The sequence below is a fragment of the Canis lupus genome, chromosome 10 (assembly GCF_011100685.1).
Source record: "Canis lupus familiaris isolate Mischka breed German Shepherd chromosome 10, alternate assembly UU_Cfam_GSD_1.0, whole genome shotgun sequence".
NCBI lineage: Eukaryota > Metazoa > Chordata > Mammalia > Carnivora > Canidae > Canis > Canis lupus.
The window spans coordinates 12,414,603-12,429,067 of NC_049231.1; the positions used below are offsets into that span (position 1 = coordinate 12,414,603).

The 14,465-nt window shown below is 43.4% G+C and overlaps 1 protein-coding gene across 1 annotated transcript in view; it reads left to right on the top strand.

Annotated features, from left to right (window-relative positions):
- The first annotated feature begins 11,399 nt into the window (after positions 1 to 11,399).
- The window catches only part of CNOT2 (CCR4-NOT transcription complex subunit 2), a 116,251-nt gene continuing 113,185 nt past the window's right edge, over positions 11,400 to 14,465 (top strand). The window contains 1 exon segment of the mRNA XM_038549998.1: positions 11,400 to 11,471. Coding sequence (XP_038405926.1) covers positions 11,467 to 11,471 — 5 coding nt within the window. The 5' untranslated portion in view covers positions 11,400 to 11,466.

Below are 14,465 nucleotides of genomic sequence, written 5' to 3' on the forward strand. Positions count from 1 at the left end.
GCTCTTAACCTTTGCTTGTCGAATCCCTGGTGATTCAGTAATATGTTCTTGAATATTTGTGATTTCTTATCAAAAACCTTTAGTTTTGAGGTCTCATTTCAAAAATAACTTAAAAATATAACTGTACTTTGGATCACAGGAAAGACCATTATATAAATACATAGTTTCACCTGATTTGAATGCCAGGTTTTTGTGTTTAGAACTGAGTTAGAGCCAAGCTATAAAACTTAAATTGCCCTGGGCTATAGTAAAGAATAAAAACAAACAAATGAATGATGCATACATGCCAGGTAAAGGTCAAATATTGAGACTGCTTGGTTCTGGAACAAAGATCTTAAAAAAAAAAAAAAAAATGTAATGGGGCACCTGGGTGGTTCAGTTAAGCATCTGCTGTCTGCTTGGGTCATGGTCCCAGGATCTGGGATCGAGCCTTGTGACAGGCTCCCTGATCCACAGGGAGCCTGCTTCTCTCTCTCCCTCTGCCTGCCGCTCTGCCTACTTGTGCTGTCAAATAAATAAATAAAATCTTAAAAAAAAAAATTGTAACAGAGGGTCGCCTGGTTGGCTCAGTGGTTGAGTGTCTGCCTTTGGCCCAGGGTGTGATCCTGGAGACCTGGGATTGAGTCCCACATCAGGCTCTCTGCATGGGGCCTGCTTCTCCCTCTGCCTAGTCTTTGCCTCTCTCTCTATGTCTCTCATGAATAAATAAATAAAATCTTTAAAGATATATAATTTTAAAAATTGTAACAGAGAAAACTGGTGGGAAAACTGAATTATCACATAGTGCTATAGGTATTCTAAAATAAATGTATGCTGTATTAATTTCCAGTGACTTCAAATGATGATTTGTGCTCAGTAAAACAGTATTTTTTGTTACATTAAAATTAATGTTATTAATTTCAAATATTTTAGTTTAATTTCTATTTCTAGTTTAATAGTTAAAAAAGAGTTATCAGCACAGATTTACACTGAGTTTTCTATGCTCAGAAAGCACATATTTCAGTAACTTTATAATAAAAATAATTTATCATATTGTGAATACACAAAAATTCTTTTTTTCACAAAAATTCTTATAAGGTGTTCCTACATTATTTAAGATTGAGAAACAGTGCTATATAATCTGTATAGCTGGTGCATTAATAGGAGTCAACAATTATTAGTTGAACCAGAATTTTAATTACCTATCTAGGTTCTCCATATTTATTCATTTGATTGATTCAGCCAAGCTGTCTTAGAGTTTCTTTCCTCATAATAAATGCACTGAGCTCACAGCGAGGTGGTTTTTTTCCTAAAGTCCGACTTTAATTTAGAAATGGATTTATTTATTTATTTAGCTCCACACTCAGTATGGAGCCCAATGTGGGACTTGAACTCACAACCCTGAGATCAATACCTGAGCTGCAATGGAGACCTGGAGGCCTCAACTGACTGAGCCACCCAGGTGCCTGCCCAACAGTGAATTTTAGTGATTGGTAAAACTTTTTCACTAAGGAGCACTTAAAGAATCTTGTGAAATATTTGGGCTCTTTCCTCACTGCCCCCACCCAAATGTGTGTATATGTATATGTACACACAAAATATGTACATATACATAGATATATAAAATACACAATATTATAAACTACTTGCATTTTTAAAAAAGAGAGAACAGGCTGTGAAGGTGAAAATAATCTGTGTAATTGAAGGCAACCATTCTTTGAGCCTCCATTTCCTCACCTGTGCAATGTGAATACTACCTACATCATGTTATGCATCTGAGTGAAACCATGTAATTGGGATCCCTGGGTGGCGCAGCGGTTTGGCGCCTGCCTTTGGCCCAGGGCGCGGTCCTGGAGACCCAGGATCGAATCCCACGTCAGGCTCCCGGTGCATGGAGCCTGCTTCTCCCTCTGCCTGTGTCTCTGCCCCTCTCTCTCTCTCTCTCTCTCTGTGACTATCATAAATAAATAAAATTTAAAAAAAAAGAAATCATGTAATTATGGTACTTGCAATTCAGTAGATGCCGAATTAAGTAGTAGCTATAATTATTACCAGGCTAATATTGACCTCCTATTTTATCTCTAATTACTGTTTGAGGTTTTCTTGTCCTGATTGGCTTGTTGCAGCTACTTTCTGGTTTCTAAGACTCTTACATTCTTCCCACTGGTTACCTTATTTGGTTTTTCTTTTTAGCCTACCTACCTATTTTTACAGATGATAGTGATCCATAAAAGCACTGGAGAGTAATAACGTCTTTATTGTTTGGGTCAGAATACTAAGCAGTTTTAACATTACTGTGATCCATTCCAAAGGTGATGAGTAATAAATAGTAATTCAAGATAAGGATAAGGATATTTGAAGGGCAAAATATGGTCACAAATATAAATTGGAGAAGATCTGCTACACACATGCGGCATACAAGAAAATGGAGGAAGTTATACTATTATACCTATATCACATAGTTTCTTCGAGAATTACATGATAATAAAACACAATGTGTGGCACATAACTGAGATTTGATCACATTTGAATAATGAATAATAAATGGATACCAAGTGAGAACAGAACAATATATTCATATGAGAAAGCATTTATTCTATTATTCTCAGAACTGGTTATATTAGAAGCATCCTTTTATGTTTATATCTGGTAAAAATTGTACAGGATACAGAAAACTTATGAAGAGTTCAAAAAAAGTGCCATGAAAATAATGCAAAACTTTGGAAACACAATTATAGGAGAAGTCCTTATTATACAAATCCTAAGGGACTGTCCAAATTCCTTTATTTTCATGGTTGTTTTGGTATTTTTAAGCATCACATATTGCATGAAATGTATAGGTGACAGGTTGAAGATAAAAAAAACTTTGTATTTCAGATAGTGTCACTATAGACTTCATAATGAGATTTCATAAAATGCTTAAGTTTGATTCTCTAATATGAAATGTTTTTATAAACAGTAACCTCAATTGTACAGAATATCTTAAAAAGAATACATACAATGGAACATATCTTCCTCCCAATTATGGCATTATTAGAGATGCTGGTCATTTATCATTACAATGACTCATTTTGAATATTTTACTTATTTATTTGAGAGAGAGAGACAGCATGAGCACACGAGGGAGGGGCAGAGAGGGAGGAAGGGAGACAAGCTGACTCTGTACTGAGCTCAGAGCCCCATGTGGGTGTCTCTATCTCATGACCCTGAGACTATGACCTGAGCAGAAACCTAGAGTCAGATACTTAACCAAGAGTCAGACCCACTGGGCCACCCAGGTACCCCTCACAATGACTTTTTGGAATGGGGGATGCTTCAAGTACAGTATGTTCTACTTTTTTTTTTTTTAGATTTTTAGATCTTATGCTCTTATTTTTAAATTTTTAAAAATATGCATAGTTGATCCAATAAGTTTTTATTAGTTCTATTGCATTCATCACAGATTGGAAGGCTAGCTAAAGGCTTTATTTTTGAAAGACATCAGAGCTGAACACTAATATATGTAACCTGTTGCTGAGTTTCTCTAAGCCTTGGCAACTTAAGGCAACCTGACTAGTAAACTATTTGTTCCTCTTACTGAACAATCATTTTAAATGAAACTGCTATGGGGGTGCCTGGGTAGCCCAGTGGGTTGAGTGACTGACTCTTGGATTTTGGCTCAGGTTGTGATCTCAAGCCTGGCATGCTCATCACACAGCCTGCTTGAGATTCTCTCTCCCTCTCCCTCTGCCCCTCCTGCTCATTCTAAAATAAATAAATCTTAACATGTAACAGGCATCATGTGTACTCATAGAAAAGTTCCAATGCAGTTTTTGAGAATTAATTATTCATGTTTAACCGGGTAACCGACAGTTCCTTTATGAAACAAAATGTTGGGCAGCCACAGTCGCGCAGCAGTTTAGTGCTGCCTTCAGCCCAGGGCCTGACCCTGGAGACCTAGGATTGAGTCCCACTTGGGAGGCTCCCTGCATGGAGCCTGCTTCTCCCTCTGCCTGTGTCTCTGCCTCTTTCTCTCTCTCTGTGTCTCTCATGAATAAATAAATAAAATCTTAAAAAAAAAAGTTTTTCAATTATTAACCAAGTTACTTACTTTTGATTTCAAAAACTGATGTACAATGAACGTGAATAATTTTTTTGTGCCAGACTTGTGGCTATTTTCAAGCACTGTAATGTGTGATGGATGGTTCAAAACAATAACAACATGTTAAGGTTTCCACTTACCCTTTCTGAACTGTGTATTTTTTTTAATGTAACTTTTTAAGTAATCTCTACATACAGTGTGGGGCTTGAATTTACAATCTGGAGGTCAAATGTTACATGCTCCACCGACTGAGCTAGCCAGGTGCCCCTAAACCACAACTTTCTAAAAATTTTTTCCCGTGTTATAATTTTGTCAGCACTCAGTACTGTGGTGGTCCAGATGCAGGTTTATATGCTCATTTTTTGTTTACTTCTTGTACTTTGCAGCATGCTACACATTTAGTTATTAATGGGTTTCTTTAACAAACTCTGTGGTATACATTTATTAGCAATCAAATAGAAAACTAAGCAGGTTTATACCATAATTTTGTAGAAAAAAAAATCTGTTAAACTCTGTATTTCATCCATGAACAATTTGCAGTGTGGGCAGTTTCCAGGAATAAGAGTAAAATCCAAAAACAAAAAAGCAGTGTAAAAAATTTAGGTTAAACATAAAACAGTTCCTGAGAGCAAGAATTACTGAATAGGATGGAATCAGTTGAAGTATGGGAGCAGGTTTAGATTGCTTCTTCCAGGACCAAGGTTTTCTTGAGATCTATATATTTTATAATCTTTACTGTCTCATTGTCTTCATAACCTTCATTTTCTTTTATACTGAATGTATTTTCACTTTAAATTACTCAGTTACAAAACAGGTTAACATTCAGCATTTGAATGGTTATCACTAAATCCATTACTATTTAAAAAGCACATAGAACTCTTTCATCAATCTATTGTGTGTGTATATATATATTAGTTTCATTCCTACTATGATTTCAGCATTTAATCCCTTTCTCTTTTAAACAGCTTTCAGTTAATTTTCCATTGCCAGAAAAAATGTATTGGCTGATTACATGTGTTTTAAATTGATTTACTATTGTATATTCATTGAATCTTGAAACTTTCTGGGGAGTTATTTTACTTTTTTAAGTGGAAGATACTTTGTAACTCATACATAGAGTTAATTGGCATTTTTATTAAAAAAAAACAACAGCTTAACCATGTATTTAAATATTTAACAGTTGATGTAGTTGAGTAAGCAAATTAAAAAGTATTTTGTTGATTCTTTTGCATGATGTGTGGGACAAAACTTCTATTGTATAAAGAGATTTGAATGGTTAAAAACTTAGGTCAGATTATTACTTTTTAAAAAAGATTTTGACAGAGAGAAAGAAAATGTACAAGCAGGGGGGAGCAGCAGGCAAAAGGGGAGAAAGAAGCAGGTTTCCTGTGAACAGGCTCTCTCCCCGGACCCTGAGCCAAAGACAGGCAGTTAAACAACTGAGCCACCCAGGCGTCCCTACATCACATTAATTTAGAGATGATTCATAGATATATATATTTTTTGATTCATAACAACTTAATTATCTTTGCAAGATGAGAATGCTGATGTTAGGTGGTAAGATGTTAGGTGGTAAGATATGATAAAACATATGCTACAAATGATTCTATTTTTTTTTCAAGATTTATTTATTTGAGGGAGAGAACCTGCTTGAGCACACAGTGGGGAGAGGCAGAGAGAGAAACCTAGGCAGACTGTGCTGAGCACGGAGCCCAATGTGGGGCTTGATCCCACAATCCTAGGACCCTGAGATCATGACCTGCATCACACCCAGGCGCCTCTTTTAATTTTTTTTCCTTCTTTGGTACTGACTAAACCTTAGGAATGGACTGATTAGCAGTGACTTATTAAAGGCCATCTATCAACATTTCTGCATTCTGCATTCTAAAACACTCCCAAACCTGCCACCTGATTCTACACAAATTTTACTAGCTTCCTTCTGCTTATCTTAGTCTGCTCCTAGTTGCTGGCCCATGCTCATTTCTGCTTCTCAGCTGGCCTGAATTGTATTGTGTTCCCCCCATACTTATGAGGTACTAATCCCCAGTACCTCAGAACGTGATTGTATTTGGAGATAGGAATTTTTAAAAGTAATCAATGTTAAATGAAGTCATAGGAGTATACCCCAATCCAGTATGACTGGTATTCTTATGAAAAGGGGAAATTTGGAAACAAACTCACATACAGGGAGAATACTATGTAAACATGAAGAGAGCCGTCGCCAAGCCAAGGACAGAGGCACTGGGAAGAAAACAAGTTTGTCTCAGACTATGATGAAATGAATTTGTTGTTTATGCCACCCAGTCTGTGGTACTTTGTATGGCAGCTGCAAATACAAACTGCCTTTGCTCACATTACTCCCCTCACTGAAAACATCCCTTCCTTTCATCCACATCTATCCAGTCATTCAACATGGAATTTAAACAGCCACTGGGTGAAATTATCCCTGACATACCAGTCCTCATTTCTGACCTAACAGAGAATTTAGTTTGTACTACAGATTTTAGCAGTTCCTAGCACAGAGAGTAGATGCAAGGATTTCAGGAATCAATCTAGGTAAAATGCTTACAATAGTGCCTGGCATGTAGTGGATCTTAAGTGTTTGGTACATCTGTTGCTGCTATTACTATGTCTTAATTAGAAGGTAAAATACACAAGATTGGTAATTATTTGTGGGGCATAGGGAAGAAGAAAGGATAAAAGATTTCAGTCTTGGCAACTGAGTATGTGGTACTATTGCCCCAAATTATCCACTTGTTTCTACAAAGAGAGAAGTAGCCTTTTAAATAGTATTATACAATATTTTTATCCTATGAAAGTTTAAAAACCATTAAAATAGAAATGATGAGATAAAGATAGTTGTAAATAAAAACAGTTCAGCAAGGCTGAATTAACGCTTTGTGCATATCATGTTAGCTCTTTGGGAGACTTACAAATTTTCACAAAATTGGAATTACAGTTGACCCTGGGAATAACACCAGTCTGAACTACATGGGTCCACTTATACAGATTTTTTTCAACAAATATAATACTGTAAATGTATTTTCCTTATGATTTCCTTAGTATTTTTTCTCTAGCTTGCTTTATTATAGTACAGTACATAATGCATGTAACATACAGAATTTATGTTAACTGACTTTATATTATCAGTAAGGCTTCTGGTCAATAGTTCCTTAATAGGAACTTCTGACCATGCACAGAAAGGAGGTTAGGTGTTCTATCCCCTGAGTTATTTGAAGGGTCAACTGTACGTTTTAAATTTTCTCTTCACACTGAATAGATCATATCAATAAAATTCCGTCCACATCATTTTTTAAAAAGTTATATTTATTAAAGTTATCTCTACATCCAATGTGGGGCTCAAACTTACCACCCAGTCATTTGGCCTCCTGACTGACCCAGCCAGGTGCTCCTCCTTCACATCATTTTTAAGGCCTGAATACTGTTCCATACTATGCACGTAGCTTAATTTATTTAACCAATATCCTCACTCTAGCAATCGAATTGTTACACATATTCTTATTTCCGTATGATACATTTCTATAAGAGGAATTGCAGGATCAAATGCTCATGCTCAAGGCTTCTGATACATATGTTAAACTGCACTCCAGAAGTGTGGAGATTTATATCCTCAGACATTTAAGAAGCCCCGTTTCTCTGAATGCTTGCGGGTATTATCAAGAAATAATCACTTGTTAAAATAACACCTGTAACCAAATTAATGTATAACATGTTATGTCACTCATAAGTTAGACTATTAAACTTTTATATTACCAAAGCTTAAGATTCTTACTTAGCATTTTATTAAAATTTATTTACTTTAGAGAGAAGAGAGCGTGTGGAGTGGGAATAGGGGCAGAGGGAGAGAAATTCAAGCAGACTCCCCACTGAGCGTGGATCCCAACATAGGGCCTGATCTCACAATCCTGAGATGAACGTGATGCCCAACCAACCAGGCTACCCAGGCGCTCCTCTTACCTACATTGGAGATGAAGACAACTACTTAGTGGGAATTTCTGCTCCAGATATGACATGGAATACTCTTCTGATTTGCCAGTGTGCCTCACCAATTAAGCTGTTTTTCGTGTAATAGCCTTATCAATTTCCCAGATAAAGGTATACATCTTCATTATCTAGGGTTGGAAGCTAGCATTTTCCAGTAGTTCAGCACTAGTTTTCCTAGCTGCTTCCTAGCTTGGATTTTACACATTCTGTGAAGGAAATCTTTCAAGACATTTAAAAAGAAAAAAAAAAAGTTGACTTAATCTTAGGTAAGAATCTACTTCACTCATTCAATGATTTATTCACTGTCTCATTCATTCAACATGACTTACCTAATGTCTACTATGTGTGGAGAATAAACCAATGAGCAAAGCAAATGTAGTCCCTGCTCTTGTGGAGCTTAAAATTTTTATTAGGATGAAAGGAACCAGATAATAATAAAGATAATGATAAGTTACAAAGGCTATTGAAAAACCGAATAAATGGGGGAAAGGAGCTACTTTAAATATGGTGGCCAGGGAAGGCCTTGTCAAGATGATTTAAGAACTGAAGAGTGAGAATGAGTTAGCCATACGGACATAAAGTCTATCCCAGCTGGAAACAAAACACCAAGGGCAAGGGTCCGGAGATGGAGTATCAGTTAAGATTTAATTCAGTTGAGAACAAGAGACCCTAAACAGTGGCTTTAGTAAGACAGAAGTTTACTTTTTCCCCCCTCACATCAAAATCTGAACATAAAGAGCATGGGGCTGGTACAACGCTGTGTAAGGGGCTTAACGGGATCACGTTTCCCCCAAATTGACAGTAAGAGTTCCAGGCTATTACATCCGTATTCTAGGGTGCAGGGATTAAGAGGAAAAAAAAAAAAAGGACTGAAGGCCTGTCCCCTACGGATGGTCTTGAAGGGGTGCCACAGGGCATACCTGCTCATCTCATTGACCAGAACTACCGCATGGCGACAGAGAGCCTGGAAAATACTCTTTATTTCCGACGGCCAAGTGTCTGTGTCTATTAGTATTAAAAAAAAAAAAAAAAAAATAGAGGGTAGCCCAGGTGGCTCAGTGGTTTAATGCCGCCTTCAGCCCAGGGCGTGACCCCGGGGTCCTGGGATCGAGTCCCGCCACGGGCTCCACGCATGGAGCCTGCTTCTCCCCCTGCCTGTGTCTCTGCCTCTATGTGTCTCATGAATAAATAAATAAAATCTTTAAAAAATAAAAAAAATGGAGAAATTCTAGGGGATGACGGACAGTCCCTGCTACATACCGAAAGAGCCTGGTACATGCAGGGAGAAGGGTGGCAACTGGATAAAGCTGGACTACATGTGCTCAGAGGCATGTTCAGGCTTCTAACACACCATCTTACTGAGTGGAAGAGAACCCCGAAGAGTCAGGAAGGAGCTGTTGGGGACAGGGAGGAAAGGACATGCAGAGGCGTTGTATCTCCTTGAATTTTCCTGAAGTTAAAAAAAACGTGAGGCATGACGTGTAATGAAATGGATAATCAGGCAAAACATTTTCTCCTGGCTAGCTCAGCACCCTTTGGAGTCTAAGTCAGTTCACATATTTACTGATGTGTCCAAATACCTTGCATTCCACAAACGTAACGGTCCCCTTTCCTTTCCTTTGCATGCTTTTCCCTCTGTTGGGAGGCTGATGAATGCTCTCTGCCTGCCCTTCCATGATAGGTCTTAAATTGGAACACGGTGGTACTTTTGGGGGGAAGTAAAAAGGGACTGTATATAAGAAACACACAAGGGGAGGAGAAATTTTATTCGCTGCAGATGCCTTTGACTTTACAAGAAGTGCTTATGGTCGTGATAAGAAAACAAAACAGCAAAAAAATTCACTGTATGAAACTACACAATTCCAAAACACATGCAACGACTTAGGTTCAAAAATGCCAGACAAGGGGGATCCCTGGGTGGCTCAGCGGCTCAGCGGTTTAGCGCCTGCCTTTGGTCCAGGGCGTCATCCTGGAGTCCCAGGATCGAGTCCCACGTCTGTCGGGCTCCTGGCATGGAGCCTGCTTCTCCCTCTGCCTGTGTCACTGCTTCTCTCTCTGTGTCTCTCATGAATAAATAAATAAAATCTTTAAAAAGAGGGGGAAAAAAAAAGAAAGAAAAATGCTGGACAGGGACAAAAAAAAAAAAGGGAAATCATTTATGGATACACAAAGGAGTCAAGAAATTATTTCGAAGAACAGAAATGTGATTTCGAGCGACAATCGCTTTTCTGAAAAACAAAAAAACAAACAAAAAAACCAAACAAACCAGAGACTCCCACCTCCTGAAGTTTCTAGCGAAGCCTCGGCAAGCGCACCGCGCAGCGGGTCGCTCCGGCGTCACGTGCGGACAGTGCAGCAGCAGCGGGAGATGCTCTCCCGCCCGACGCAGCGAGCGCAAGCTCAGTGCTTTTAGAACCTGCTCCCCAGTAAACTCCCGTCCACCAAGTTTAAAAAAAAGAAAAAAGAAAAAAAGGAAGGGTGGTGAGCAGCAAATAGCAACGGTTTCAGCCCAGGGGGGACTCACTTGTCAGGCGGGGATGGGGACCGGTGGCCGGGCCCTGCGAGTGCGCGCACAGGCCCGGGAGGCTGCGGGGATCGAGGGGGGGAGGAGAACGGGAGTGGGTGCGGGAGCGGGTACGGGAACGGGAGTCGGTGCGAAAGCGGGAGCGGGTGCGGAAGCGGGAATGGTGCGGGAGTGGGTGCGAGAACGGGAGCGGAAGCGGGTGCAGAAGTGGGAACGGGAGCGGGTGCGGGAGTGGGAGCGGAAGCGGGTGCAGGAGCGGGTGCGGGAGTGGGAACGGGTGCGGGAACGAACGGGTGCGGAGTGGGAGTGGGAACGAACGGGTGCGGGAGTGGGAACGGGCGCCGGAGCGGGAACGGGAGCGAGTGCGGAAGCCGGAGCGGGTGCAGAAGTGGGACGGGTGCGGGAGTGGGAACGGGTGCGGGAGCGGCAGCAGGGCCGACGTGGGAGGGGCGTGGTGTCCGACACCGACACGCTCCGCGCCCCGGGGAGGGCGGGCCGACGCCACCCCCCGCCCCCGCCCCGGACCCCGCGCACCGCAGCCGGACCCCGGCCGCCCAGGCCCCGCCGGCTGTAACGGCCGCCGACAAGCTGCGCGCCTCCCGCCGGCGGACGCGGGGGGACGGGCTCGGGAGCGGCGCAGGAGGCGCCGAGGCAGCGCGGCGCCTCCCCCCACCCCTCCCGGAACGCGCGGGAAGCCGCCCACCCGCCCCCCGCATCCCTCGTCCCGCCGGCCATCGCCGCTCCCACCTTCCGCCGCCGCCGCGAGTGAAGCCGGAACGGCGGGGGTCACGGCGGGGGTCAGAGGGTAAAGGTCTTGCTCCCAGCAGCCTCCGCGGTGGATACGTCGCCATCTTGGATCCGCGGGACAAGAAAATTCATGCGGTGAGTTTTTGGCAAATTTTCGGAAGTCTGGCAGCGGGGCGCGCGGCGGGGGCGGCGGATTCGGGGCCCCCTCAAGGCTGGGGAGTGCCTCGGGGCCGGGCCGGGCGCGCCCGGGGTCCGCGGGCAGCGTCCCGGCCCGCCGCTTCCCGTTGCTTTTGTCTGGGCTCCAATCGAGAGAGGGAGAGCGGAGCGGGCGGGGAGGGGGGGTGGCGGCGGCGGCGGCGGAGGGAGGGAAGGAGGGAGGGGGGGAGGGAGGGGGTGTGTGTGGGGAGGCTGGTGGACGGGACGTAAAGCGTCGCGGTGCTCGGGCGGCTGCAGCGGCGGCCCTGGACGCGGGGCCCTCCCGGCGGGAGCTGCGGCTTCCCCCGGGCTGCGCTCCTCCGGGCTCCCGCCGGCGCCGAGCAGCGTCCGCCGCCGCGCTGCTTCCTGGGGAAGGACGGGCGGCGGCGGGGCCCGGGCCGCTTCCGAGCAGGCTGCCGCCGTCTCTCCCTCCGTGCACTCCCATCACCTGCAACTTGTGCGTGTGCGTGTGCGTGTGTGTGTGTGTAATGAGACGGACGCGGGGCTGGCTAACGGGCCTCGAGGAGCCCCCTCCCCCCGGGCCCTGGGGTACCGAGGGGGCGGCTGCAGGGAGCGGCGGCAGCAGCAGCGATGGGATGGTCCCGGGGCGGCCTGTGTTGGGCCAAGTTGCTAGTCCCCGCGTTTCCACTTCCGCCGCCCCCCCGTGTCCCCCCACCTTGTGCTGTCTCGGGGCTGCCTTAAAAGTTTCACGGAGGAAACCGAGTGGGGTTCAGAGAGGCCCCCCCCCCCACACACACACACTGGTGGTTCGTGGAGGCTGCAGTCCCGCCCGTCGTCTGCACGGTTCGTTCTTAGGGAATGAGGATTCCCTCGCCGTGTTTTTGTTTTTGTTTTTTTTTTTGATAATAATAAAAAAAAGCGCACTTGGAAGGTTTCAGAATGTGCATCCGCTGCGGCCCCGGTGGCTCCGGCGTCCCCCACCCCCCACCCCCGCCCGAGGTCTTACATACGGGTACCACCCTGTCGGGAGGAACCTAAACACCAACTTCCTTTGAATCCCTGGGAGAGGCCTTCGCCCGCCCGCCCGCCCGCATCCCCCGGGAGGGAAGGGGGGGGGGCGCGTGCAACACGTTCTGTTTCATCTTCGTGGAACTTCTGCTCCAAGACTCTGGCTTATTCCTTCCTTATAATTTGGTCTTCGGGGCCGTTTCTGATGGTTGGGAAAGGTACACACGGCTCGGAGCCCCGTAAACGTTCTCGGCCGAGTGGTAGAAAGTACCGAGTGAGAAAGGTCCGCTGCTCCCGAGGGAGGGAGGCTGCCCCTGCGTCTCGGGTTCGGAAGTGAACGCCTTCCCTGCCACGCGTGGCAGGCGGGATATTTAGAGCTCCAGAGTCGCCCGGAGTGACTTTCGGGGTCCCCCTCATGAAATAACGTAAGTGGAAACAGCATATGGGGGGGGGGTTTGGATAGAGATGTCAGAGTATCTAGGTGCGTTCAGGGTCTAAGCTGAACTGTTGGGGGGAGCCCTTCGTCTGTTGGACAGCACTTCTTCCTCAGACGTCAGCGAGCACGTGACCTTCCGCAGTTTTGTAAGATTGCCCTACCCCGGATCTAAAGGGTTAGTCGAGAATCACAGTGGACCGCAGTGGTTAAAATGTCTACATTGAAATGCTTAGAGGTCTGCCTGCGTTCAGGTATTTTCATTGAAATACTACTTAACGGGCCAAGAGCTTTTAGTAAGCTGTATGTATGTTGAACTCCTCTGTAGTTTGTTCTGAGATCGCAGTTCTTCTGTGATATTGAATCTAAAGGGAAAATAACAATGTATGTGTAAAAGAGGAAAAAAAGGAAAAAATGCTCCACTTTCTTGACTTTGTAAGATTCTCAACTAATTTTAAAAAGGTGCTTTTCTCTCTCCGTCTCCCGCCCCCCCCCCCCCCCCCAGGGCAGTGAATTGCAGTGACTTCTGTGCATACTTTGTAATTTAGACAGGAATTGAGAAGTTTTCACACTTTTTTGCATCCTAATTAACGTTACATCAATAAAAATGAACTGTCCTAAGCAGAACCCTTTTATTCTAGGTACACTGTATAGAGGTATCTGTAACCTAATCTGATACTCTTGGGGAAGGAGAATTGCCTGTATGCTCAACCAAGCAGTAAATACAGCCTTTAAAAAAAATTCAGTTTCTATGATACTTCCGTTTTAAAGTAAATTTATGTGGTGGAAAAATTAGGGCAAAATGCTAGAGTGTATTTATATCCCCCTCGTTTGAGAAGTACTTGATCTTGAAGATAAAATAAAACTCAGAATGATATTCCTCCCCAAGAGAACTAATTACCTATATTTTTACTTAATAACTTTGGATGTTTAATTTACTTTTTGATTTTTCAGGAGATACTTAACAGTTATAATCTGAAATATTTTTGTTCATAAGTAAATAAGTGCTTCAGATTTATATGAATAGATTTCCTTAGAGCACTTCTAACAGTTGTTTTAGTTTTTCTTTGGTAGATAATGGCATTAAAGGGTACTTCTTAAAAGCTTTTAGAGAATTTTTCACAATCTGTGGGAAGCAATAATTTTGCCCTATTTAGTGACATTTGCATCACAAGAGTTCTTGATGTTATAGAAAAGTAATGGCATGCTTCACATCTATGTATGTGAAAGTAGAGTAGACGTTAATAGACTAGGGAAAATAGGTTTGTTTTTTGCATTAAAGTCACTGATAAATAGTATTTTCAAGTTATGTTGAAAATTTTGGGATCCCTGGGTGGCGCAGCGGTTTGGCGCCTGCCTTTGGCCCAGGGCGCGATCCTGGAGACTTGGGATCGAATCCCACGTCGGGCTCCCGGTGCATGGAGCCTGCTTCTCTCTCTGCCTGTCTCTGCCTCTCTCTCTCTCTCTCTCTCTCTCTCTGTGTGTGACTATCATAAATAAATAAAAATTAAAAAAATTTTTAACTTACAAGT